At 44.5% G+C, this 26,255-nt stretch overlaps 1 protein-coding gene and 4 non-coding genes across 5 annotated transcripts; all 5 read right to left on the bottom strand.

Moving 5' to 3' along the window:
• Positions 1 to 634: 634 nt before the first annotated feature.
• On the bottom strand, positions 635 to 25,984 carry DKC1 (dyskerin pseudouridine synthase 1). Its single transcript, XM_070759806.1, has 15 exons — positions 25,892 to 25,984; positions 24,076 to 24,134; positions 21,965 to 22,051; positions 20,453 to 20,544; positions 17,512 to 17,696; positions 17,334 to 17,398; positions 16,886 to 17,012; positions 15,471 to 15,601; positions 13,901 to 14,044; positions 12,663 to 12,783; positions 10,504 to 10,622; positions 8,666 to 8,772; positions 7,406 to 7,481; positions 6,563 to 6,724; positions 635 to 1,411 (listed from the first exon to the last, which is right to left on the bottom strand). The coding sequence occupies exons 1-15, from the start codon at positions 25,905 to 25,907 to the stop codon at positions 1,340 to 1,342; spliced, it is 1,563 nt and encodes a 520-aa protein (XP_070615907.1). The 5' UTR covers positions 25,908 to 25,984; the 3' UTR covers positions 635 to 1,339.
• LOC139171727 (small nucleolar RNA SNORD83) lies at positions 8,980 to 9,055 on the bottom strand. Its single transcript, XR_011559784.1, has one exon. It is a non-coding gene; the product is annotated as a small nucleolar RNA SNORD83 (small nucleolar RNA).
• On the bottom strand, positions 11,284 to 11,535 carry LOC139171738 (small nucleolar RNA SNORD17). Its single transcript, XR_011559794.1, has one exon. It is a non-coding gene; the product is annotated as a small nucleolar RNA SNORD17 (small nucleolar RNA).
• On the bottom strand, positions 15,294 to 15,428 carry LOC139171735 (small nucleolar RNA SNORA36 family). The gene has a single exon (XR_011559792.1). It is a non-coding gene; the product is annotated as a small nucleolar RNA SNORA36 family (small nucleolar RNA).
• Positions 15,691 to 15,766, bottom strand: LOC139171728 (small nucleolar RNA SNORD83). The gene has a single exon (XR_011559785.1). It is a non-coding gene; the product is annotated as a small nucleolar RNA SNORD83 (small nucleolar RNA).
• Positions 25,985 to 26,255: the final 271 nt, after the last annotated feature.

Genomic DNA, 26,255 nt, shown 5'->3' with positions numbered 1-26,255 from the left:
AAATTGTAAAATGGGGTTGGTGCCTCAACTTACGATGGTAATTCCAGGCGGCACCTATGGTTATAATTTCAGGATGGCGGCTATATTCTTCAGAGAGACAATGTGGAAAATGGTACCACTCCTCCAGGTCTCTGCTATCTCAACTGCTGTCCATTTCTCCCTAGAGCAGTGATGGTGAAACTTTATTTCCTCAAGGTGCCATAAGAGTGTGCGTGCATGCTATGGAGTGCCCACACCCACAATTCAATGCCTGGGGAGGGTGAAAACAGCTTGCCCTTCCCCCAGAGGCCCTCTGGAGGATGGAAACGGCCTGTTTCCCAACTTCTGGTGGGCCCAGAAGGGTCGTGTTTCGCCCTCCCCTGGCTCCAAAGTTTTCCCTGGAGCCAGTGGAAGGTAAAAACGCCCTTCCCCATCCCCTGGAGGCTCTCAGGAAGCCAAAAATGCCCTCCCAGACACTCTATGCAAGCCAAAAATCAGCTGGCTGGCACACACATGCACGTTGGAGCTCAGCTAGGGCAACGGCTCGTGTGCCAGCAAATATGGCCCCTGCTGTGGCACCCTTGCCATAGGTTTGCCATCACTGCCCTGGAGTTTTGCAGTAGCCTAGTCCAACCAAAAGAAAGCACGATTGAAATCAGATATGTGAACTTTTAATTAGAAAAGCTTTTTTTAAAGTAGCATCAGTACTCGGCTTTAAAAAGGGGGGAGGACGGGATAGGACCAACCAGATCATCCTACTAAAGAGCAGAAATTAATTTTCACAACCGTTTTCTGGAAACTTGGTTTGGGAAGGGTGAAAACGGAGGAGGAGGTGGGGGGGGGGAAAGAAAATCAATTATTGAATTCTGTTCTGGAGTCCCTTTCCTTGTGGATTACAAACGATCAAGTTCCCTTTTCAAGGAACAAAAGCTTCAGCCCCCTGAGTGGGAAAGTCTGGACTTTTTTCTGCATCAAGTAAAAACAAAACAAAACAGAAAAAGGCTACAAAAAACATTTTAAAAGGAAGCATCTGACATTATCTGGCTTAACTGCCTTTCTCCTCTTAAATCTTCGCCAACATTCAGCACCTCTTTGGGCCGAGAGATACAAAAAGGAAGGTTGCTAACAGTGCCAAGATTGAGTGTCGCAACTCCTGGATAGCAACTCTGAAAGTCCCAGGGAGCGAGTCTGCTGCCTCAATTATCTCAAACCATCCTTAGAACAGGATAGAGAGCGGGGTGCCCCACTTGGCCCGCCCCAATAATTTGCACAGCAATCGGGACAAGCCTCTACACGCTGACCCAGTCTTTTTTTTTTTCCCGAGGGCCTTTCGGGTTTTTTTCTTTTTGCCTTCCAGGAATTATTCTGAACTCTCCTCTGTTTCTTCTCGTTTCTTCTTCTTTTTCTTCTTTTTCACGCTCAGATCACTGACCTGGGGGAAAAGAAGAGGAGAGCTCAAAAGAGATCCGAATTCCCGTCATCCTTCTCTGGAGAACCCAAAGATTCCAATGTTATTTCCAAGGAGATTTAGTTCCCAAGGATGCTAGCTAAAGTAATTTGAAGGTAGCTTGAAGTGTTGTTGTTTTTTTTAAAAAAAATCTAGTACAGTGATCCCTCGATCTTCGCGATCTCGATCTTCGCAAAACGCTATATCGCGATTTTTCCCACCCGATGACGTCACTCTCTTCCTTCCTTTCTCACCTTTCTTTCTCTCTCTCTTTCTCTATCTTGCTTCTTCCTCTCTCACACTCTCTTCCTCCCTCTCTCATCTCTTTCTTTCCTTCTCTCTCTTTCTCTATCTCTCCCCCTCTTGCTGGCGGGCGGCGGGCGCATCAGCGAGGAGCCGGGGTTTCCCCTTTGCGTGGGCGGCGGGGAAACCCCGATCTTTGTCTGCTCACTGCTGCTGCAGCAGCAGCGAGCAGACGAAGATCGGGGTTTCCCCGCCGCCCACGCAAAGCCCGATTCGGCTCCTCGCTGCTGCCGCCGAGCAAATCAGCTGCTGGGCAGCCGCAGCAGCAGACGAAGATCGGGGTTTCCCCGCCGCCCACGCAAAGCCCGATTCGGCTCCTCGCTGCTGCCGCCGAGCAAATCAGCTGCTGGGCAGCCGCAGCAGCAGACGAAGATCGGGGTTTCCCCGCCGCCCACGCAAAGCCCGATTCGGCTCCTCGCTGCTGCCGCCGAGCAAATCAGCTGCTGGGCAGCCGCAGCAGCAGACGAAGATCGGGGTTTCCCCGCCGCCCACGCAAAGCCCGATTCGGCTCCTCGCTGCTGCCGCCGAGCAAATCAGCTGCTGGGCAGCCGCAGCAGCAGACGAAGATCGGGGTTTCCCCGCCGCCCACGCAAAGCCCGATTCGGCTCCTCGCTGCCGCCGCCGAGCAGATCAGCTGCTGGGCAGCCGCAGCAGCAGCGAGCAGACGAAGATCCGGGTTTCCCCGCCGCCCACGCAAACTCCACCATCTGCGCATGCGCGGCCATGGAAAAAGGGCGCGCATGCGCAGATGGTGTTTTTACTTCCGCAACCCTACATCGCGAAAAATCGATTATCGCGAGGGGTCTTGGAACGGAACCCTCGCGATAATCGAGGGATCACTGTACAGCAATTGAAAAAAAAAAAGCACAATTGTTGCAACTTCCCTTTTATTGCTATTATTGGATGTTGCTCTGAGCATGCACCTTGCTCTTGTGAATGGGCCAGTGCAGGTCAAACCTGTCATACCTCACGTTTGCAGATGTTTTCAGTGGGTTATATCAATCAATCAATCAATCAATCTCAACTTTATTTGATTAGTCAATCGACCATATCAAAGCGAGGAAAAGGACCACATCGGTCATCATAAAACTGTGACTGGTTAAAATACAATAAAATTGGCTAAAATATAGGGAATTTGAATAAATAATAAGTTAAAATGCAGTATAATATGCTAAAATTGAGTAGTAAAACATGAGAATATAACTCGTGCAAAGGATTATATTAAACAAATCTAAGACACTGATATAAAATATTCTTAAGTGAGTTCATCTCCTTTGCATGCCACCCCAATACGTTCTATAAAACGTATTCTCATCTGAACAGCCCTGACTATAAACTTAGCGGTTCTAGAAACTACATATATATTTGTACCCTGAAGAAAATATGATAATTGTTTATTACAGTCCCAGTGTATGATTTTGGCAAGTAGGGGCTGTAAATACTGAGGTCTTACTGAGGAGTATAGTTTACAATTGAGTAGCACATGTGCAATGTCTTCTATTTCTGGTGCACCGCAAATGCATGTCCTCTCAAAATATGGTACTTGGTGGAATCGTCCATATTTGACCATAGAATCTAACTGCTCAAATCTTGCTCTAGTGAGTGCTGTTCTATGGTATTGGGTCAGACCCATTGTCAGGTATTTTTCTAGTTGAAAGGTGTTTTGTTCTTGGCTAACCATTTCAGTGACCTGCACTTAGAAAGTGCCTCAATATCAGTTTGTGCATTAACATCTAGAACCCTTTGTTTAAATATTGCCGTGGGTTATAGAATTATCTTGTTTTCACACAGACCTTTCCAGGACTTGCACTTCTGGCTATACCACAAAAAATATTACTAAGGCGCTATGATAATGCTGTACAGATAAACTCTATGACTGCTCACTTGGTAAATGTTTGACCTTCCAACAGACCTCCCCGGGGATACCTGGATTCAAACTTCTGATAGTTGCCCTCCTGTCCTGTCACCTTATCAAACTTTGGATGCTTAGCAACCCTGCAGCATTTAAGGCAGGTTGCATCATCTCAGGGTTGCAAAACCTGGCACTTCCAGTTCTGGACAAAAACATGGCTAAAGCAATCCACAGGTTCACTTAAGGACTACAGTGTTCCCTCACTTTTCGCGGGGGATGCGTTCTGAGACCGCCCGCAAAAGTCAAATTTCCACGAAGTAGAGATGCGGAAGTAAATACACTATTTTTGGCTATGAACAGTATCACAAGCCTTCCCTTAACACTTTAAACCCCTAAATTGCAATTTCCCATTCCCTTAGCAACCATTTAGATTATTACTCACCATGTTTATTTATTAAAGTTTATTTTAAAAAATATTCATTAAAGGCAGACGGAAGTTTGGCGATGACATATGACGTCATCGGGTGGGAAAAACCGTGGTATAGGGAAAAAACCCAGTTATTTTTTAATTTAATATTTTTGAAAAACCGTGGTATAGACTCCGCGAAGTTTGAACCCGCGAAAATCGAGGGAACACTGTACTGCAAAATGCAGGTTTAACTTGATTAATGTCCACCACGAGTTACAACTATGCTGGGCAACCTCCATTACGGTCCTAATTTGAGGACTGCCACCTGTGTAATTTGCTTTGGCTTGATTAGACCAACTCTGGAACCAGCTCCCCCCAGAGATCAGAATTGCCCCCACCCTCCTCACCTTTCGTAAGCTCCTTAAAACCCACCTCTGTTGTCTGGCATGGGGGAATTGAGATATTCCTTCCTCCCAGGCCTATACAATTTATGCATCGTATGTTTGTGTGTATGTTTGGGTTTTTTTAGCTATTTTAACTATTAGATTGGTCAAACGCTGTTTTTATTATTGTTGTTAGCCGCCCCGAGTCTACGGAGAGGGGCGGCATACAAATCTAATAAATAAATAAATAAATAAATAAAATAAATAGTGTGATCAGACCTACTCGATTTTCAACGGCTGAAATATACAGGGTTATTCAAAAATGAATGAACCAATTTTCATGACGCGCTGCTTCAGTTTCTCAATCATCGTCATGTCAGTGAGTCAGTGACCATTTGAAAGGGGAAATTATCTAAGTTTTGAATGGCTGCCACGGGGCGATGTAGCCCGTGTTCTTTTAGCAATGTTCAGTTGTTTGTTTACCTTTGGAAGGGCAAGTCCTCATGAAAAGGCATTTTGCATTGCGAGGCCTAAGACCTTGCCCTTTGTGCTTGGCCTGCGAGATGGCCAGACCTAAACTGTGTGTGATTTTTTTTTTCTTGTGAGGTTTAAGTAAAAGATCGCATTTATGTTCCATTGCTACCCACTAATCTCAATGACCTTAAACATCAAGGAACAACAGCGACCAACTCAGTGGGTGTGATATGCTGATACAGTGGTACCTCAACCCAAGAACGCCTCTACTTGCGAACTTTTCTAGATAAAAACCGGGTGTTCAAGATTTTTTTGCCTCTTCTCAAGAACAATTTTCCACTTACAAACCCGAGGTTCTGAAACTGTTAACTGGAAAAGGCAGGGAGAAGCCTCCGTGGGGCCTCTCCAGGAATCTCCCGGGAGATTTCATTTCTTTTACATTGATTCCTATGGGAAAAATTGCTTCTTCTTACAAACTTTTCTACTTAAGAACCAGGTCTTGGAACGAATTAAGTTCGTAAGTAGAGGTTCGTAAGTCTTCGGAGAGGGGCGGCATACAAATCTAATAAATTATTATTATTATTATTATTACCACTGTATTTATTTTATTTATTTATTCATTTGTCCAATACACAAATATAGTGATACCTTGTCTTACAAACTTAATTGGTTCTGGGATGAGGTTCTTAAGGTGAAAAGTTTGTAAGACAAAACAATGTTTCCCATAGGAATCAATGGAAAAGCGATTAATGCGTGCAAGCCCAAAACTCACCTTTTTTGCCAGCTGAAGCGCCCATTTTTGTGCTGCTGGGATTCCTATGAGCCTCCCCTCCATGGGAAAACCCACCTCCGGACTTCTGTGTTTTTGTGATGCTGCAAGGGAATCCCAGCAGGAGAATCCCAGCATCACAAAAACTGGTAACGGAAGTCTGGAGGTGGGGTTTCCCAGCGAAGGGAGCATCAGTGAAATCGCAGCATCGCAAAAACACCGAAGTCCTCGAAACCCCACCTACGGACCTCTGTGTTTTTGCGATGCTGCGATTTCACTGAGGCTCCCCTCGCTGGGAAACCCCACCTCCGGACTTCTGTGTTTTTATGATGCTGCAGGGGAATCCCAGCAGTGCAAAAATGGGTGCTTCGCTGGCAACAGAAGTCTGGAGGCGGGGCATCCCAGCAGCAGTGGTGGGTTGGTAAGGTGAAAATAGTTTGTAAGAAGAGGCAAAACAATCTTAAACCCCGGGTTTGTATCTCGAAAAGTTTGTATGACGAGGCGTTTGTAAGATGAGGTATCACTGTACATAGGAAGAAAAATAGACATGTAGTCATATGGGTAAAAGTGAACTTAGAGGAGAGGATATATGAAAGAAACAAAATATTTATGATAAGTGAGAGAAAGGAAAGACAATTGGACAGGGGACGAAAGGCACACCAGTGCACTTATGTATGCCCCATAGCATATCACAATCCACTGGGAGGAATTTCCTTATTGCATTGATGTTACCCGTGCTACAATGGGGGGCCACAATGAACACTAGTGATTTGGCTGGAGTTTTGTATCACTTTTCCTTAATAAAATATTGCGTCATGAAATCGGTTCATTCTTTCTGAATAACCCTGTATTGAGCCACATATGTGAAGACAAGGGTGCCGCTCTTTTAACCGTGCGGCCCAAGAGAGCGCTAAATATCGTGGCAACGGATTATACGGGGCCTTACCATTTCAACTAACTCTCCGCTGCTCTCTGCAGACTCCATCTTCCTCTTTTCTTTCTTCATCTTCTTCTTCTTCTTCTTCATCTCCGCTTGCTCCTCCGGAGAGGCCGGGGGAGATGAAGCTACTGGTTCTGCATCTCCACCGCTATCGATTTTTCTTTTTTTCTGAGAGAAGAAAACAAGACGAGAACATCAGGGCAGCCTATTTTACAGCAGAGTTTATTTATTTATTGGATTTGTATGCCGCCCCTCTCCGCAGACTCGGGGCGGCTAACAACAATGATAAAAACAACATGCAACAATCCCAATTTAATAAAACAACTAAAAACCCTTATTATAAAAACCAAACATACACACAAACATACCATGCATAACTTGTAATGGCCACGGGGAAGGAATATCTTAACTCCCCCATGCCTGGCGACAAAGGTGGGTCTTGAGTAGTTTGCGAAAGACAAGGAGGGTGGGGGCCGTTCCAATCTCTGGGGGGAGTTGGTTCCAGAGGACCGGGGCCGCCACAGAGAAGGCTCTTCCCCTGGGTCCCGCCAGGCGGCATTGCTTAGTTGACGGGACCCGGAGAAGATGCTGCTTTCAGAAACAGAATAGCCTGAGTCTGAGAGCTAAAAAGTATGGTTGTCTTAATTTTTTTAAAACTGGAAAGGAAGCTTTGCAAATCATTTGGTTCCAAGCTGATCCGAGCACGCAAAACTAACTTGTTTCGAGTCTGGTTTCAAACTCGAAGAACAGCTGCTCAAAGCTCAGCGCACTGCTGAATGCTTGAACCCAGATGTCATGCTTAAAATCATGGGAAACACTTTGCAATCTCATCAACCAAAACCAACAGACCTTCGGTACCCTCTCTGGCAGCTCTTGAATCTTCTCTGGCTCCATCTTCACTTCTGCCTCCTTCCTTGCAGGAACCCTGTGAAGAAAACAAAGAGAGTTTTGTTTGCACTATTCCCTCAGCTACCTACCCTGCTCCGCCCCATTTTTACTCTGAAGGGGAAATGTAATGTCTGGAAAAGCTAGCAAAAAGACCCACATCCAGAGAGCCGGGAAGCAGCTTTCCCAGGTTCATGTAGCAGGCTGACTCCCTCTAGAGCCATGGAGAGCAGGCAAGAGAGGGATAACTGCCTGCAAACCCAAACGAACAAGGACCATCTCCCACCTGCAGCTCCCTCTAGCTTTGCTACTGCAGGTCATTTAAGAGGCCAGAAACCAGCACGTCAACCACCTAGTGGTTGGAGCGCAGTACTGTAAGGCTACTTCTGCTGACTGCCTCTCGACTCTCACCAGGCTCAAGGTTGACTCAGCCTTCCATCCTTCCGAGATCGGTAAAACGAGGAGCCAGATTGTTGGGGGCAATAGGCTGACTTTGTAAAGTGCTTAGAGAGGGCTGTAAAGCACTATAAAGTGGTATTTATTTATTTATTGGATTTGTATGCCGCCCCTCTCCGTGGACTCGGGGCGGCTAACAACAGTGATAAAAGCAGCATGTAACAATCCAATACTAAAACAACTAAAAAACCCTTATTATAAAACCAAACATATATACAAACATACCATGCATAAATTGTAGAGGCTTAGGGGGAAAGAATATCTCAGTTCCCCAATGCCTGACGGCAGAGGTGGGTTTTAAGGAGCTTACAAAAGGCAAGGAGGGTGGGGGCAATTCTAATCTCTGGGGGGAGTTGGTTCCAGAGGGCCGGCGCCACCACAGAGAAGGCTCTTCTCCTGGGTCCCGCCAAATTGTTTAGTTGACGGGTCTCGGAGAAGGCGCACTATGTGGGATCTAACTGGTCGCTGGGATTCGTGTGGCAGAAGGCAGTCCCAGAGATAGGTCTCAGTGCTATTGCTACTGCCCTCCCTCCCCCGTGGTTGGAATGCAGTAGGGCAGGCTTGCTCTCTCGACTGCCAGCAGTTCAATCCTGATTGGTTCAAGGTTGAGTCAGCCTTCCATCCTTCAAAGGTAAAGCGACGAGCCAGATTGTTGGGGGCAAGGGGCTGAACCCTACAAACCTCTTAGAGGGGGCTGTAAACGATATGAAATGGTATGTAAGTAAGTGCTATTGCTAGGACTTAAAAAGGAAGTGTTGCAATCATTACCTGTTATAATCTACGTAGTCTTTTCTCCAAGCTTGTGGGGTTTTTTCGTTAGGTTTGCCGTGGGCGTCCAATAATCCTTGCTTGATCATCATCTTCTTCTGAGAAGCCTGCGGAGAAATAAGGAGACCGTTCCAATTTCGACATTGCCCTTGGCTGATATGCCGTCCTAAAATAAATACCACATTGACATCCAGTTCGCCGCCACATTTTAAAGGCGCCGAGAGTTCCATGGATAAAGCAGAATACCCAAAAGCATGGGATGTCTTTATGTGAGCTGAAGTCTCCAACTCTTGCATGCCCAGTCTATGCTGAAGAGCCATCAGTTATGGGTGATAGATGGGTGTAATCTTTGCACAAAGTGCTCATTAAGCTATTTAAACATCATTTGGCTCACCAAGAAAGATTTAGTTCCGATCTAGGCTTCACCAAATCATGAAACAGATTCCTTGTCCTGAAAAAACCCTTTTTATTTGGCTAATGTGAATTTCTAGCATTCACATCCAGCAAAGTCCCAGCAAACCGTCTTTCAAGGGTGAGTTGCAAACACAGAATTGATCAGTCTATGGATAGTGGCCAGGCTGATATCTTCCAGGCGCAACACTGAACAAGGCATCTCTGTGAAGCATGGGTTCAGTTAAGCAAATCTTCACACTAATAAAACAAACTACAGTGGCACCTCTACTTACGAACTTAATTCGTTCCGTGACCAGGTTCTTAAGTAGAAAAGTTAAGAAGAAGCAATTTTTCCCATAGGAATCAATGTAAAAGCAAATAATGTGTGTGATTGGGGAAACCACAAGGAGGGTGGAGGCCCTGTTTCCTCCCAGGAGATTCCTAGAGAGGCCCCACAGAGGCTGCTCCCTGCCTTTCCCGGCCCTGTTTCTTCTCAGGAGATTCCTAGAGAGGCCCCATGGAGACTTCTCCCTGCCCTTTCCGGTTACAGTTTCGGAGATTTGGGTTTGTAAGTGGAAAATGGTTCTTGAGAAGAGGCAAAAAAATCTTGAACACTTGGTTCTTATTCGTAAGTAGAGGCGTTCTTAGGTAGAGGTACCACTGTAATTGTCTCCTGCCAACATCACTCCCCCTTTTCTCCTGGAAGGACTATTCAGCATCCCCTTGTGCCTTTACTCCAGAGTCGACTCTGTTCCTTAATTGTTTCTTTACACCTCTGCGCATGCGCACATTGGGAATAGGCTCCAGCTGTTCTTCACCCCTACTTATATCTAACTCCAAAGGTAGCTGTTAACTGTCAGATGGCCCCAGCCCATCTCTGCCTCGGACCCAGAGCATTCCTCAATGTCTTGCCCATACTCCAGGCCCGGCCCACGCTCCTCCTCAACCTCCTCACTGTCCGAGTCTGCTAAAATTGGTGGGCCACAACAGATTTAGCATAAAGGGCAGCCCCTCAAATTGAGTCAAGCTTTAAAAAGTATTCAAACATTCAAAGGAAAATCTCTGTTTAAAATGTCCAGGGAAAAGAGGCCAAACACGGAGGATGCCAACACCCTCAAGTACATAACCGAAGACCTGAAAACTGGATGACCCAATGGCTCTCTTATTTCTGGACAGCACTGCTACACAGAATCAAGTGTTTCTCTCTAGAAGCCAATGGAAAGGAATATTTGTAACTCAGGCCTGAACTACGGGGAGCTGATGGTCTCTGAGCTCAGCTCTTTTCTAGCAGACATTTCATTACCTGACTAAGTAACATCATCATGAATTGAGGCAGGGTGGTTAAACTCTTGCAAGTAAGGCAGAACACCAAGGAACCCACAGTCTCCAAGAATCATCTAGTCTTTCATAGAAAGGCGAGTAACCCAGAGCAACTCAAGACTTACTTTGGGACCAAGCCCCCACTTGCGAGGATAAGTGTCTCTTTCCATAATCACACGCTTGATCTTGGCTACAATGCCGTGGTCGCAGGTAGAGATCACCGCCGTTGTCATCAAAGCAATAGCTGAAGGAAAAGAGGGAAGCCAGATTCACTTAACAACCAGGTTACGAACTTAACAGCTTAAGCCAGTAATGGCGAATCTTTCTTTTTCCTTCGGGTGCCAAACTAGTGCACGTGTGCACTACTGAACACGTGCATGCCCACATCCATACTCAATGCCCATCCATATGCCTACAGTCCCTCATTTCCTGACTTCCAATGGGCCCAGTAGGTCCATTTTTCACCCTCCCCAGGCTCCAGAGACTTTCATAGAGCTTTTAGAGGGCAAAAACGCCCTCTTCTGTCCCCTGCAGGCCCTCCGGAGGCCAAAGAAGCCCTCCCGGAGCCTCCATGCAGGCCAAAAATCAGATGGTGGGCGCCCACATATGTGATACAGCTGAGCTAGGGCAACGGCTTGTGTGCCGGCAAATATGGCTCCACGCGCCACCTGTGGCATGTGCCATACATTCACCATCACAAGCTTAAGCGATTCACTGAACTGTGGCAAGGAAAGTCAAAAAATGGGGCAAAACTCAAGTCTCTCTTAGCGACGTAAATTTTTGGCTCGGTTGTTGTCATAAACCAAGGACTACCTCTGCAGAAGTATTCCGTATCATTTCCCCAACCCCTCTATATTTCTGCACTTTGGATTTGTCATTGTAAGGCGGGCACATCAGAGCAAAATGTGATCAGACAGTTTCATTCTTCTTTGTTTGAGTCAGGCCCCACAGGACAGGGGGTCTGGCTCTGCTTCCTCTGCCCAGTTCCAGTCAGCAGCTAGCCAAACATCCCCACAGCTTCCAGTAGAACACTGGAAGCCTGGAAGGTGTTTGGAAGCCACGGAACGCCGAGGCCGCAGGAACTGAAGCCTCAGCGCGACCGGAAGGGCAGGACAAGCGGCACTCAGAGAATGGATAAAACTTCATCATCATTTCACAGGCAGCCCTGGGCAAATGCAGGTGGATGCTGAGGACAGGTTTACAAAGAGGAGCAAGGACAAAGCTGGACAGAGAGGGAGGGAGGGAGAGAGAAGGAGAGGGGGAGAGAGAGAGGGAGGGGGAGAGAGAGAGGGAGAGAGAAAGAGAGAGAGAGCAGCTCTTCAAAATCCCTGAAATTTCCATCTCGTGCCATGGCAATTATCTATCTATCTATCCTATTATCTATCTATCTATCTATCTATCTATCTATCTATCTATCTATCTATCTATCTATCTATCTATCCTATCCTATCCTATCCTTATCCTATCCTATCCATCCATCAGATTTCTATGCTGCCCTTCTCCTGGGATTCAGGGCGGCTCACAATAAACAAATACTAACATGTAGAAATCAAATATTGAAATGTACTAAAAATCTCCCTACTAAAAACACACAGAAATCTAGTTTAAATAATATTCTAACACTCTAGTCTGATGCATTAAAAACCAAAACATATTAGCTCTCCAGAGTCAATATATTTTTAAGAGACGTAATTAAGTATCTACCAGGAAAGTTCCAAGTCAAATATAGTAAAAGATATTAAGCAATTTAAACCTCACAATAGAGCAATTATTTATCACTAGGACTCTGCAATTTGTCTGTGATTTACATTGCTAAAAGACCTTGTAGGATACTGTCCAGAATAAACTTCTAGAAGGAAAGATGTGATTGGAAAAACTAACGTGAAGGGCAGATGGAGAGAAACCCAAAGGTGCTTTTTCAGGAGGCAACGTCTTTCAAAGATGTTTCGCTTCTCATCCAAGATGCTTCTTCAGCTCCGACAGGGTAGTGGAGAATGGAAGGATTGATATTCCTTGCAGACAGCTGGCCATTTGCATCCTTTTTAGAGAGTTGTTGAGGCCAACAGGGTCACATCAGTGACTCTCTAAAAGGATGCAAATGACCAGCTGTCTGCAAGGAATATCAATCCTTCCATTCCTGAATAAGCGTCTTAGGTGAGAAGAGAAACATCTTCAAAATAAAAACCAAGGAAGCCCAGATGCTTTGGGGCAATCATGACCAGGATGACTGAGAATCTCTGCAGATTTTTACCTGCAGACAATAAAACCTCCTTCCCGTTCTTACCTATGCAGATGGCTTCCCCTTTTGTGGTGATCACGACTATTTCCTGGTTGACTTCAATCCCGTCGTCATACCGCAGTAATCCAGGAAGCATGATCTTTGCACCGTAGCAAATCGCGTTCACCTGAATGGAAAAGCAGCGACTACCTTAGCAGGGAATTCTACATTTCATTCCAAAACTGCTTCTTTTGATTTCTAAAATCTTGCAAACGTACGACGCCCCTGCCTTTCATAGCTTTTAACGTTGTGCACAAGTAGCAGAAAAAAGCGAAAACAGAGTGCCCTGCCTCAATTAATTTGGCAGCACTTTTCATTCCTGAATGTGTGTGTGTGTGTGTGTGTACACCTGTTTTTCTCAATTATTTTCTGTTACGCCCCTGTCCCCTGGAAGTAAACATTTCATGCCCTCCCAAATCTCCGAGGGATGTTTGCAATATTCAGCACATTTTCGCTGGAAAAAACTCAAGTGGCTTATCAGAGTGATTGGGCTGTAATGTGTTTAAGTGATGCCTTAATTCATTTGGCTTCATGCTGTCTGCTAACATTTTTAGACACAGTAAACATATTGGTCTTTCCTCGCCTCCCACCATAGTCACAGTGAAGCCAAGCACTACATACGCTTCGTCATATTTCCTTGTCTTAGCTTTCGAGACTTACGTTTGTCTCATTATCTCCGTTTCTCTCCTCCTTTCTTTTCATCCCTGTTAAATATTTTTCCATGGTGTCTCTTCAGGGTTTGTTTGGTGCAAAAAATCCCTACTCCGTTCAGTTAAAAAAGGCACATCCCCTGGGGGTCATGTGCCCCCTGGGATTGCTGCCCCCCCCCGATGGGGAACCGCCCCACTATTTGAGAAACACTGCTGTACACACACACACATATATGGCTTGCTCCATGTCACTCAACAAAAAAGGGCTCCCGAGCTCTATGGCTGCAATGGCCTCCTGCAGCCCTCTGCCAGTGAAAACAGAGCTCAGGAGGGCCGCAGGCAGCCTTGTTTTCACTGGCAGGGGCTCTGCGGGTTGGTCCTTTGCTGTTTCCAGAGTGGCCCCGCAGGCCTGCTTCAACCCCTGTGCCTTGAAGTTTGATACTCCTGGTGTATACGTTTATTAAGGCAGCCTAAAATCAACTGCCTGCCTCTCCCCTTCCTTTTAAGCCCCCCTTCAAAGTACAGTACATCAGGCTGAGCCAAAGTGACCAGAGTTCCAAGCCACCAGCCCAAGCGCCATCAGAGGGCACTTACCGCACTGTCCTTCATAACAAGCCGCTTGTGTGAAACCAGCAACTTCTCCAAAGGGAAGATGACCCTCCGGAGGTAAGTCTCATCCTTATTGTTGTCATACTGCCACTGAGCATCCAACACATCATGCATGGTCACCATGTGATCCTAGAAGGAGATCCCCACCAGTCCTTGGTTAGTAAGACTTTCTGGCAACTTTACAGCAGTTAAAATAATTGACTTTATTCATGAGCGGAAGCTGAAATTCCGTTCTGTTTTAAGATGGTCCTTTCCACAACACTGTAAAAGTTTTAAAAGCTAAAACTAGTTTAAAACGACTACAGACTAAAATAACTAATAAGGAAGGAAAAAATCCTATCTTCATGTTTTTTGGACTCTAGAATTTGGGGGTGTCAAACTCAAGGCTCACGGGCCAGATCCTGTCTATGCCATCCTGGGAAATGAAAGGGGCTGGCCCCCATCACTTTGGCCCCATCTACCCAATGCAAAAAGGAAAGATTGGGCCAACGTGACTCCGGTTGGTCTACCCAATGCAAAGGGGAAACATACTAGCAGTTTGGGGAGTGATGTCAAGTTGGCAATGCCCACCCAGTTGGCCACACCCCGAGGTCAACCAGCCCACACACTGAGGTCACCCACAGCCCTGATGCAGCCCTCAATGAAATTGAGTTTGACACCCCTGATCTAATTCATCTCATTTGGATGCTATATAACAGTGATGGCGAACCTCTGGCATGGGTGTCACAGGTGCCACACGGAGCCATATCTGCTGGCATACTAATCATTACCCTAGCTTAGTTGTTATTATTATTATTATTATTATTATTGTTGTTGTTGTTATTATTATTATTTATTTATTGGATTTGTATGCCGCCCCTCTCCGCAGACTCGGGGCGGCTAACAACAATGATAAAAAACAACATGTAACAATCCAACTAAAAACCATTATTATAAAAACCAAACATACACACAAACATACCATACACAACTTGTAATGGCCTAGGGGAAGGAATATCCTAACTCCCCCATGCCTGGCGACAAAGGTGGTAGTTCCAACATGTGTGTGCCAGCCAGCTGATTTTTGGCTTGCAGAGGCTCCAAGCAGGCGTTTTTGGCTTCCAGAGAGCCTCCAGAGAGATGGGGGAGGGCATTTTTACCCTCAGCCGGCTCCAGGGAAGCCATTGGAAAGGGTGAAACATGAGCCTACTGGGCCCACCAAAAGTTGGGAAACAGGCCGTTCCCAACCTCCAGAGGGCTTCTGGGCGGTGGGGGAAGTTGTTTTTGCCCTCCCCAGGCATTGAATTATGGGTGTGGGCACTCAAGCATGTGCGATACTGCATGTACACACTCTTCTGGCACCCCGAGGACAAAAAGGTTTGCCATCACTGCTATATAATATTGTGGGTTGAGAGAGGCGGATTGGCAGAAAAAACAGACTTACTACCCCGACATTCTCCCAACTATTTACTGTCCCAAAGTTTAATTACCAGCACAGGGGGGAGAACCCTGAACCGAACTCAACCCTTTGGGTAGATAAGGCCACTTGCTTGAAAAGGTGACATCCTCGACTCACCTTCTCTCCCATGACCCCAGAGCGGACTCGCCGGAGCTCTTGCATTTGACCCCCGACTCCCAGCAACAAGCCCAGATGCACGCAAAGTGTCCGGATGTAGGTTCCAGCTTCACAGCTCGCCCAGAAGATACCTGGGAAAGAGGAAAGAGAGAATTTTTTTTTAAAAAAGTTTGATGCCAAAGAAAAGAATATCACCTTGTCAGTAGGAATACAGACTCCAAGCCATCAGAATTGGGTGATAGATGAAACGTCATCTTTGCACGATAGGCTATGTCATCATTTCTTCATCATTTGGCTCAGAAAATGCTAATGGCCGGAGGGGCAGCAAAGCCACTGCAAAAGCAGGAGTGGAAGGCTAAGCTTCATGGAAGAGCTGCAGGAAGGGACAGGAACGGGCCTTTTATTTTTAGCCAGGGCCCAGAAGGGCCAAGCCCCTGTTCTGACCTAAGCATTCCCCAAACCACGAAGCAGATTCCTTGTCCTGACAAAAAACCCTTTTTTATTAAGTTACTGTGAATTCTTCTCATTCACATCCAGCAAAGTCTTAAGGGTAAATTTACAGGTTATCTGGCTTGCCAGCCCAATATCTTCAAAACTTGGTAAGGCGTCTTTGAGAGTCACGAACCAATAAACCAGTGGTTCTCAACCTTTCTAATGCTATGACCCCTTAATACAGTTTGTCATGTTGTGGTGACCCCCAACCATAAGTCAATTGGCAGGAAGGTCAGAGAGACACCCGCACTGTAAACGCCTGATTGGTCGGATTGTAAAAATATGTTCCAAGGTGCCAGAATAAAAGCTTTAGTTTCTAACACCATGGACAATTTGTCCTTTCCCAAGGTCTTAGGCAACCTCTGATTTCCAAAAGGGCCCTGACCCTCAGGTTGAGAACTACTGAATTAAGTAAACTAATTGTTTTTTCACTCCTTTTATTCTTTTAATTTTTTTATTTATTTTTATTTATTTATCAGATTTGTATGCCGCCCCTCTCCGCAGACTCGGGGCGGCTCACAGCAACACTGACACAATGAAACAAATCTAATATTTAATTAATCTATAAAACCCCAATTTAGAAACCAATCATACATACATATTCCCCGTGGGAGGGGACATGCATCATCCACCTGTGGCCTTACTCTCAAATCGATCCTTGTTCCCTTCGCCTGTCAACTCTGAGTCTGTGCATACTGGGAATAGGCTCCAGTTGTCCATCAGCCTCACTTATCTGACTCCAAAGGCAACCAGTAACTGCCAGATGGCCCTGGCCCCCTCTCTGCCTCCGATGCAGAGCACTCATTTAAGCCTTCCCCAGATTCCAGGACTGGCCCAAGTTCCTCCCCAACCTCCTCTCTGTCCAAATCTGGTGGGCCACAACATCCCTCTTCCCAGAGTGGGGGGGAAAAGGGTGCCATTACCTAGTCTTTTTTCTGCATCATATTCAACCAGTTTGCTTTCGTAAATGGTTCGGACTCTCAGCTGCCTCTTCACTGCAGCAATGAGGGGAGGTCTTTGAAAGAGGGCACCTGTCAAAGTTTCTATTGCCTACAGAAAGAAAGAAAGAAAAATCAAATAGTATTATGTCAAGCAGCTCAGAAAGGAATTTTAACTATACCCTCAACTGGTTCAGGGAAATGTCAAATTAAGGAAGACCAAGCATGGACCAAGTGGCTATTTAAGCCTGCAGAGTTTGAAATGTCCATCAAAATTAAGAGTCAAATTCTCAGCATGATTATAGCCCTTCTATCCCTACAATCATTCTATTTTCAAACCATGGTTTGCTGTTGCAATTAACATCCCCATTCATAGCTAGACATAAAAAGACAACAGGTGAAAAGTTTCACTTCCTGACTGGCCAAAACTTACCCTCGAAAGTTGCATTTCACTCTCAATTGCATTGTGCAGCCGAACGATTCCCACATACTCTTTGCCTGGAAGATTACAGGAGAGTAGTAAGGAAGGGCCACTTGAATTTTACTGTTCCATCACGAGGCTGAAGGCTCTCTCTTTCTTGATTTAGAGACACAAAGCAGATGTGACATACCTGCGCTTTGCTGGGACTTGACCAAACGCGTTGCTCGCTCAATGCACACAATCAGGCAGCCGGTAACTTTGGGGTCCAGTGTGCCGCTGTGGCCTGTCTTCTCAACGCGGAGAATGCGCCGGATCCAGGCCACAACCTCATGGGAAGATGGGTTGGAAGGCTTGTCTAGATTGATAAAGCCCGTCCTAGGGCAAAAATCAGGGATTGGATTTAACCTCGCTGTTGTGTTTGCATTTACTATACACTTGTACTGTTTCAGGTGTAAGGAAATGTAATCAGCGTATAGCAAAAGGAAAACAAAACAAAACAAAAATCCCACACTCATAGTAAGAACCCTTCAAATGAGGAAAAGTCAATTAATCACAAATTTGAGATCTGCATGACAAATAATCTACAGGTCTCAAATTTCATTCCGGGTCATATTGACGGGAGCAGAACAGCAAAGTTAAGGTATTGAAGTGAGAAGCTTTACAGGTAAACATCATTTTAACAACATTGTGTTTTTAGGAAAAATGGGATTTTAGAATTTTTAGTTTTTAATATTGGGTCATTCTTTGTCAAGTGGACCTGGTGTCCCCACTCGACCACCTTCAATTTCAATGAAACTTTGCATGCATGTTCCTTATGGTATAAAACTGAGGTGTGCAAAATTTTAGGATATGGACCCAAATTTTTGCACACCTTAGTTTTATGCCATAAGGAATATATGTGCAACTTTTCACTGAAATTGAAGGTGGTCGAGTGGGGACACCTGGTTCACTTACAAAGAATGAAATCTATGAGATTTCTCACACATTTTGTATTGTGAGCCGCCCTGAGTCATTTGAAAGGGCGGCATAGAAATCTAAATAAATAAATAAAATAAACATGTTTAAAGTATCAGGCTAGCGACTGGGAGACTGTGACTTTTAGTCCAACCTTGGGCAAAAAGCCAGAGGAGTGACTTTGGACTAGTCCCAATATCTCATCCCTAGAAAAGAAGCAATGGCAAACCACTTCTGGAATCTTGCCAAGAAAACCGCAGGGACTACCATATTTTTCGGAGGATAAGACACACCTCACCCCCCAAAAAAGAGGGTAAAAACCTGGGTGTGTCTTATACACCAAATGTAGCCCCAACCAGCTACCCCCAACCTTTGGCCTCTGCCTCCCAGCAATTTACCTCCTTGTAGCAAATAGTGCAGAGCTTGATTAGCACAAGTAACTGATTATTGGCTTCCCGACCAGCAGCTGATAAGAGGCTGCAGACAGGCCCACTGCTAAAATGAAAGTGAAACTAAAACTGCAAGGAGGCAAATTGCTGGGAGGGAGAGGCAGAATTTTCTTGTGCTAATCAGACTGCTGAAACTAGATGCAAGGACGTATGTCAATAGTTATAAATGTCTATAGTACGTTTAAATTATTACTTATTTTTTAGACTGCTTTATTATTGTTCTAGGCAACTTAACAAAATGAAGCTTTTTAAAATAAATGCTAGATCTGAAGAGGCCCAGTGCTATTGTATCTTCTTTTAAATAGCAGAGAATAACGTATACTTCAAGAAAGCCACATCAATTTTAATAGCATCTGTATAAGTATAATCAGAAATGTAACAGTGTCCCGTTTAGTATTAAGATAAGGCAGCTGACTTAAGACATGTTTGGAGGAGATCTATTTAAATAATTGTGAGGAGTTATACACCAAATGTAGCCCCAACCAGCTACCCCCAACCTTTGGCCTCTGCCTCCCAGCAATTTACCTCCTTGTAGCAAATAGTGCAGAGCTTGATTAGCACAAGTAACTGATTATTGGCTTCCCGACCAGCAGCTGATAAGAGGCTGCAGACAAGGCCCACTGCTAAAATGAAAGTGAAACTAAAACTGCAAGGAGGCAAATTGCTGGGAGGGAGAGGCAGAATTTTCTTGTGCTAATCAGACTGCTGAAACTAGATGCAAGGACGTATGTCAATAGTTATAAATGTCTATAGTACGTTTAAATTATTACTTATTTTTTAGACTGCTTTATTATTGTTCTAGGCAACTTAACAAAATGAAGCTTTTTAAAATAAATGCTAGATCTGAAGAGGCCCAGTGCTATTGTATCTTCTTTTAAATAGCAGAGAATAACGTATACTTCAAGAAAGCCACATCAATTTTAATAGCATCTGTATAAGTATAATCAGAAATGTAACAGTGTCCCGTTTAGTATTAAGATAAGGCAGCTGACTTAAGACATGTTTGGAGGAGATCTATTTAAATAATTGTGAGGAGTTAATGTGACTATATTTAAGAACATTTTCTGGTGTTAATATGCTGCTATAATGTACATTTCTCCAATTCTTTGCTATTTCTATGGGTCAGGCAAACATGCACAGAAATACACAATAAACAGTGTACAGTATATATATCATCTGTATTATTTGCTGGGAGGTAAAGGCAGAATTTTTTTCTCTTGTTTTCCTCCCCCAAAACTAAGCTGTGTCTTATATTCTGAAAAAAAACCCCATTAATCTATTCTAGGCAATTACCAGCTATCAAGATAGATTTGAAGGCATCCATGCTTCCCCCCAAAAGATTCAAGCACATTACTGGATTCACTGTAACTTTAAGCGGCAATGAACATTTATCAGTAAAATATTAAACTAGATTCCGTTTTGTTTCTGTTTTGTGTTTGGTTTGGCCAACTAGTAAACATTCCTTAGCAGATGATTTACTACACATTACATGCCACAACAATGGATAGGTTTTTATCTGCCAAACTGCCAACTGCTATAAACAAATGGCAATACCGGATGACTGTTAAACAGAAATTCACATGTAAAAATAGATATACTGAAAACCCAAGAAGAGAAGATAACAGCCCTTTGTGATTCCAAAATTCCACAAGAAAAGTTGCTGAAGAAACCTTCTTAGTGACAGGGTAGAAGAAAATATGATTTTTCCATTGTGTAACACAATCTTACCTTACATACTCAGCAATGTCTCTTTTTAAAGGGTTGCAGCCAGAAGGAAGTGGGGTGTAGTGTGCAGTCCTCACATTTAACTTGTCAAAATTCTATAAACCCCAAAACAAAGGAAAATTATATTTAGTTTATAGGGAAATATGTATTTTAGACTATGCCCCAAAAGTGTTTATTAGATGTTATATGCCTGATCTTGGCAAAAAGCCTCAGCAAATTGCCTCTCTTCTCTACATAAATTCCTTGGAGCATAATATAGTATGCACTATCAGTGTCAGTCTCAACCTGTCGGGACAGCTATTGAGCTGGGGGTGGAAGGAAATGGCACCATTGCCTTCCACCATCGCCATTCTAAAAAGCTACCATGTTAACGGAGCAAGCCAGGAGGCTCCTGTATTTGCTGCCATGCCAAGGGGCGGTGCTGTTTGGAGGCTTTCCATCTTCACAGCCATGTTGTGGGAGCTCTCCATTGCTGTGCAGCAGTGCCTGGCTGAGCTGTCATTCTAATGTGCCGATGGGAGCCTGCTGATGACGCTGCCACCGCCTAGCTGACAGGCAGCCCGGATTCTTGTTAAAGGAACTAGTTTGGAGAATGCACAGTACAGTGATACCTCAAGATACGAACCCCTCGTCTTACGAACAACCCGATATACGAACCTGGGGTTCAGATAAATTTTGCCTCTTCTTACGAACTTTTTTTGTCTTACGAACGCCAAACCCGAACTTCCGTGTTCGGGAGGCTGCTGGGAAGCCCCGCAGCCCGGCTGTCACCTTTTAAAACAGCCGGGGGGGGCTTCCCAGCAGCCTCCCGAAGCCGAACGCCAAACCCGAACTCCTGGGTTCAGCGTTGGGAGGCCGCCGAGAAGCCCCGCCGCCCGGCTGTCACCTTTTAAAATAGCTGGGGGGCTTCTCGGCGGCCGCCCGAACGCCGAACCCAGAAGTTCAGGTTTGGCGTTCGGAAGGCCGCTGAGAAGCCCCCGGGCTGTTTTAAAAGGTGACAGCCGGGTGGCAGTGTTTTTTTGCGGGGGGGGGGGTTGTTGTTGCGCGGATTAATTGACTTTACATTGTTTCCTATAGGAAACCTTTCTTATGAACCTTTCGTCTTACAAACCTCCCCCGGGAACCAATTAGGTTCGTAAGACGAGGTATGACTGTACAAGCCTATGTTAGGTGAAACATGGTTTGCTGTTAGTGATGTGGGTGGAGGGGTGGAGTTGCAGGGTGGGGCACGTGGTAGCATTAAATAGCAGTAGGTGCACTTGGTTTGACGCTGACAAGATTTCATTTTGCATATACATTGGGTGATCGTGAGTAGTGCCAGAGAATTTAAAGACATTTCACCAGCAGTTCATCATTGAGCTTTTCTTCCTTCGTGGCTATCCAGAACCTGACAGCTCATAAAGATAGCAATAAAAACAGAGGTGTGTTTTCTGAATTGCAAATTATCTTCTGTCTGCACAATAATGTCACCCTGACATTAAACCAACCTATATTTCATTGCTGTAACTATCTTACTTTGAGAAGCAAAGGCCATTGTGACGTATCCAGCTGAGCCACTCTTGATTCAGGCTTGATAAGGAATTCTTCTGTATGCTGTATATCCTAAAAACAATTGAATTAGTAGATTAATAACCGGGACAGTGAACAAGAATGTGGAAAGCTTGTCTTGCAGCTGAGATTGGCTTTAAGATAAACTGCCTCTAAAAAACAAGAGATGAAACAACACATGCTTGTTTCATGTTATTCATTAATGACCTGCAAAGAAGAGTTTTCAGTAAGGAAATATGGTACTACATTCTGATCTCTGCAGATTAGTGTTGTATTTTAGGGTTCTTGATGAATATATCCTGCTCAAAAAAATAAAGGGAACACTCAAATAACACATCCTAAATCTGTATGAATGAAATAGTCATTGAATATTTCATTTGCACAACTATTCCATTTGCACAACAGCATGTGAAATTGATTGCCAATCAGTGTTGCTTCCTAAGTGGACAGTTTGATTTCACAGAAGTTTGATTTACTTGGAGTTGTATTGTGTGGTTTAAGTGTCCCCTTTATTTTTTTTGAGCAGTGTATATATTTTTTCTTTTTATGTACACTGAAAGCATATGCACCAAAGACAAATTCCTTGTGTATCCAATCACACTTGGCCAATAAAGAATTCCTAGTTCTTAATCTCCACAGATGGTGGCGCCATCTGATGGGGCTAAAGAGCTGCGCATGGACCAGAGCTGAATGGGATGCAGGAATTCCATGGCTTCAGGCTAAACCAGGAAATCAAAAACCATCATCCCAGAAAAAGGGAATGACAAGCCATTTCTAAACTGCCAAGTAAGCCACAAAGACTTATCGAAGAAGTTGGGCATTGACTTTGATTCTGGGAAGGCTTTGCTTTTGCTTAAACTAAAATTAAAAAAAACATTAATAAACACTCAGATCATCAAACTTCTCTTGCTATGCTGCAGGGAGTATTTTAAAAAAAGTCTGATGGGAAGCTACTGCCTAATACAGGGATATCAAACTGGATTTCATTGAGGGACTCATCAGGGTTGTGTTTGACCTCAGGGGAGGGGGGATGACCAGTTCCACATCACTCATCAAAGCTCCATTTTTGGCCATGACGGCCTCCTGCAGCCCTCTGCTACAAAAACAGAGATCGGGGAGGCCACATGCAGCCCGCCTGGGCTGTTTCCACTGGCAGAGGGTTGCAGGGGGCTATTGCAGCTGAAAATGGAGCCCTGGCTGGACCTATACGGCCTCCCAGAGCTCAATTATTTGTTGAAAAGAGGGCTGCAGGAGGCCATCACGGCCAAAAACAGAGTCTGTGTGGGCCATGCATGGTCCTTCCGAGCTGTTTTTGCTGGCAGACACCATGGGCCAGTTCTTTACTGTTTCCGGGGTGGGCTGGCGGGCCAGATCTGGCCATAGGCCTTGAATTTAACACCCGTGGCCTAGAATAGACAATAGTACAGGTACTCTCAACTTATACCCATTTGTTTCCATTTGAAGTTACAAGGACACTGGAAGAAAAAGAGTTCTGGCCCATTTTCACACTTAGGACTTTTGGAGCATCCCAAAGTCACATAATCAAAATTGGGACACCAGGCCCCTGGCATGTGGTTATGACAGTTGCACATTCTGTGTTCACAATTTGTGACCTTGCCAACTGGCTTCTGACAAGCAGAAGAAAGAAGGAGAACCAGATTTGGTTAATAACTGCATGATTCGTTTAAGAATGGTAGTGAATTGCTTAACAATTGTGACCACACGCAAAAAAGATAAAATGGGACAAAACTCACTTAATCTCTTTGCCTAGTAACAGAAATGTTGAGCTCAATTGTGGTCATAAGTTAAGGACTACCTGTTAACAAATTCTCTCCCAGGATGTATATATACATTATGGACACGAGAAAATATTATGAGTGCTACAAAAAATAATAACGGGATCTGTAGGTGATACTGTAGAAGTGCTAATCATTATGTTGTGGGATTAATAAAGTAACAGTGTTCCAGTAAATACAAGTTAAATTATACATTGTGTATGTGTGTACCCTCATGATATAATTGGGGCTTAGAGCAGCTTGCTACATAAATTGGCAAACTATAATAATTGGCCAACTTACAGCAACATCTTCATCCGGCAAAGACTTCTTTTTCTTCTTGTGTTTCTTAGAAGCTGAACCTAGAGTGGTATAAGCAAAAATAAATAAATAAAAATTATCAGCTATTGCAAACTTTAAAATATAGAAACAGATCCAGAAATGCTCTTTATTGGTCTGCGAAAACCAAGCTTTAGTAGTTTGATTAATGCTGATGGGGTTTACACACATTATTTTAATAAAGAGCTGGCAAAAGCTGAATGAATGTGGGTGGTACAAAACTTTATTTATTTGTATCTCACCATCGTTTTTAGAAATATCTCAAGGCAACCAACACACCTTTCTATTTTAACAAGAACTTCCAACTATTCTTATAACCAGATGTTTAGGTTATAAGCTGCTTTAAGTTCAAAGAATGAAGTTCAAAGAATGAAAAAATGGGAGAACCTATACTTTAGAGAAGGTTCTTCATTTCAGGCTCCTTATACATAAGGACAGGATAAATATATTCATGTTTGATGCATTTTAGCATCAACACGTGGATTGCAATGTAAATATCTCTCAAAATGGCCTACCAGGCCCAACCACATGTCTACCCTTCCACCACATGTCTACCCCACCAAACTCTTTGGGATCACACCAGCAAAATTGCAATACATTGCAAGGAACTCAAAGTTAGACACAACCAATGCAGTTCAATGTTAACCTTGCAAGGGTAAAAAGAGTACTAATGGGCAGGAAAGTGTTGCAAAGCATTCATCCAAACTCGGTAATACATGCATTAATATCAAATACATCCATCAAAGCCCAAAGGCCATTCACTCTCTTTCAAGCCACTCCACCTCACAGGGATGTTGTTGGGAAGAGGCCAGAGCATTAGGAATGGTTGGCATGAGTCTATTTTTTTTTATACACACACACAAATAATAGGAATAATACTGAAACAAAATAACAAAAAATGCACATATACATAAAAGGAGGGATAAAATAGGAACAAAATGAAATGAAATAATGAAGTACACACACACACAGATACATAAGAGGGATAAAATAAGAAGCATTAATGAAACAAATTACACAAATACGCACACATACACGAGGGATAAAATAGGAGCAATAATGAAACGCAGTAATGAAATACATACACATATTTATACTCAAAAGGAGGGATAAAACAGGAACAATAATGAAACGAATTACACACACACACACACACACACGTGGGATAAAACAGGAGCAATATTGAAATGAAATAATGAAACACACATACACACACTTATACACAAAAGGAGGGATAAAATAATAATAGGAGCAACAATGAAACGTCCCAGGTTGAATTTCCCCTCCAATTACGTGATCACAAAATGCCCTTCTGGATCCAAGTGAGAAGCTCCCTTGAGGAAACCTTGATGCTAGGCCATCCCCGTGGTGCTGCAAGGGGAAAATCCGAGCTCCCACCCCGAAGAACAAGAGAGTCAACCCCACTTGAAGCTGCTCCCCAATTGAAGCCCCGTCGGAGATGTTTCTGCCTCCCTCCCCTTGACTCCCGAGCCCCGATATCCCAGCAGCGGCACCACCACCTCCGGTTGCAGTCCTTCGCCTTCTACTGCTCTCAGGGGCTCCTGTGCATGGCCAGAGTGCATTTCCCCCGCGCGCCCGGGAAGCACGTGCTTCCCCCACTTCGCGGGCCTTTCAATAAAAGAGGCCGTCGGAGGGAGTCCAGGAAAAAAAATGACACCCCGCGTGAGCCCCGCTGACTTTCCACCCGCACCCGACCACCGTTCGAAATCCTCAGGGGGAAAACCCCCCGATCTGACGGGAACGCGTGGCTCACTCTCACCTGTCCCGTCCGCCATCTTGCATGCGCCACGCGCTTCTTGCGCTGTCCCGCCACTACACTCGCACCGGAAGCGGCCTCTCCGCCCACTTCCGTCTCTCATCCCGGCAGGCACCGCGCACCAGAGAGGCGGAGCTAAAAGGATCACCGAGAGCAGGGGTAGGCAAAGTTGGCTCGTCTCTGACATATGGACTTCAACTCCCAGAATTCCTGAACTAGCAAGATTGGCTCAGGAATTCGGGGAGTTGAAGTCCACAAGTCATAGAAGACCTAACTTTGCCTACCCATGACCGACAGGATCACCGAATTAAATGAACAGCCTGCGGGGGGAGTGGGAAGAAAGGACGACAATATATACTGTATATAT

The sequence above is a fragment of the Erythrolamprus reginae genome, chromosome 8, assembly GCF_031021105.1.
Source record: "Erythrolamprus reginae isolate rEryReg1 chromosome 8, rEryReg1.hap1, whole genome shotgun sequence".
In the NCBI taxonomy this organism is placed as follows: Eukaryota; Metazoa; Chordata; class Lepidosauria; order Squamata; family Dipsadidae; genus Erythrolamprus; species Erythrolamprus reginae.
Note: the sequence above shows the minus strand (reverse complement) of the source record. Positions and strands in the feature narration are given on the sequence as shown.

Coding starts and splice junctions, on each gene's coding strand:
- DKC1 (XM_070759806.1), bottom strand. Junction 17,399..17,511: donor CAAGTCCCAGCAAAGCGCAG/GTATGTCACATC, acceptor GTAATCTTCCAG/GCAAAGAGTATGTGGGAATC. Junction 14,045..15,470: donor CTGGGGTCATGGGAGAGAAG/GTGAGTCGAGGA, acceptor ATCTCCTTCTAG/GATCACATGGTGACCATGCA.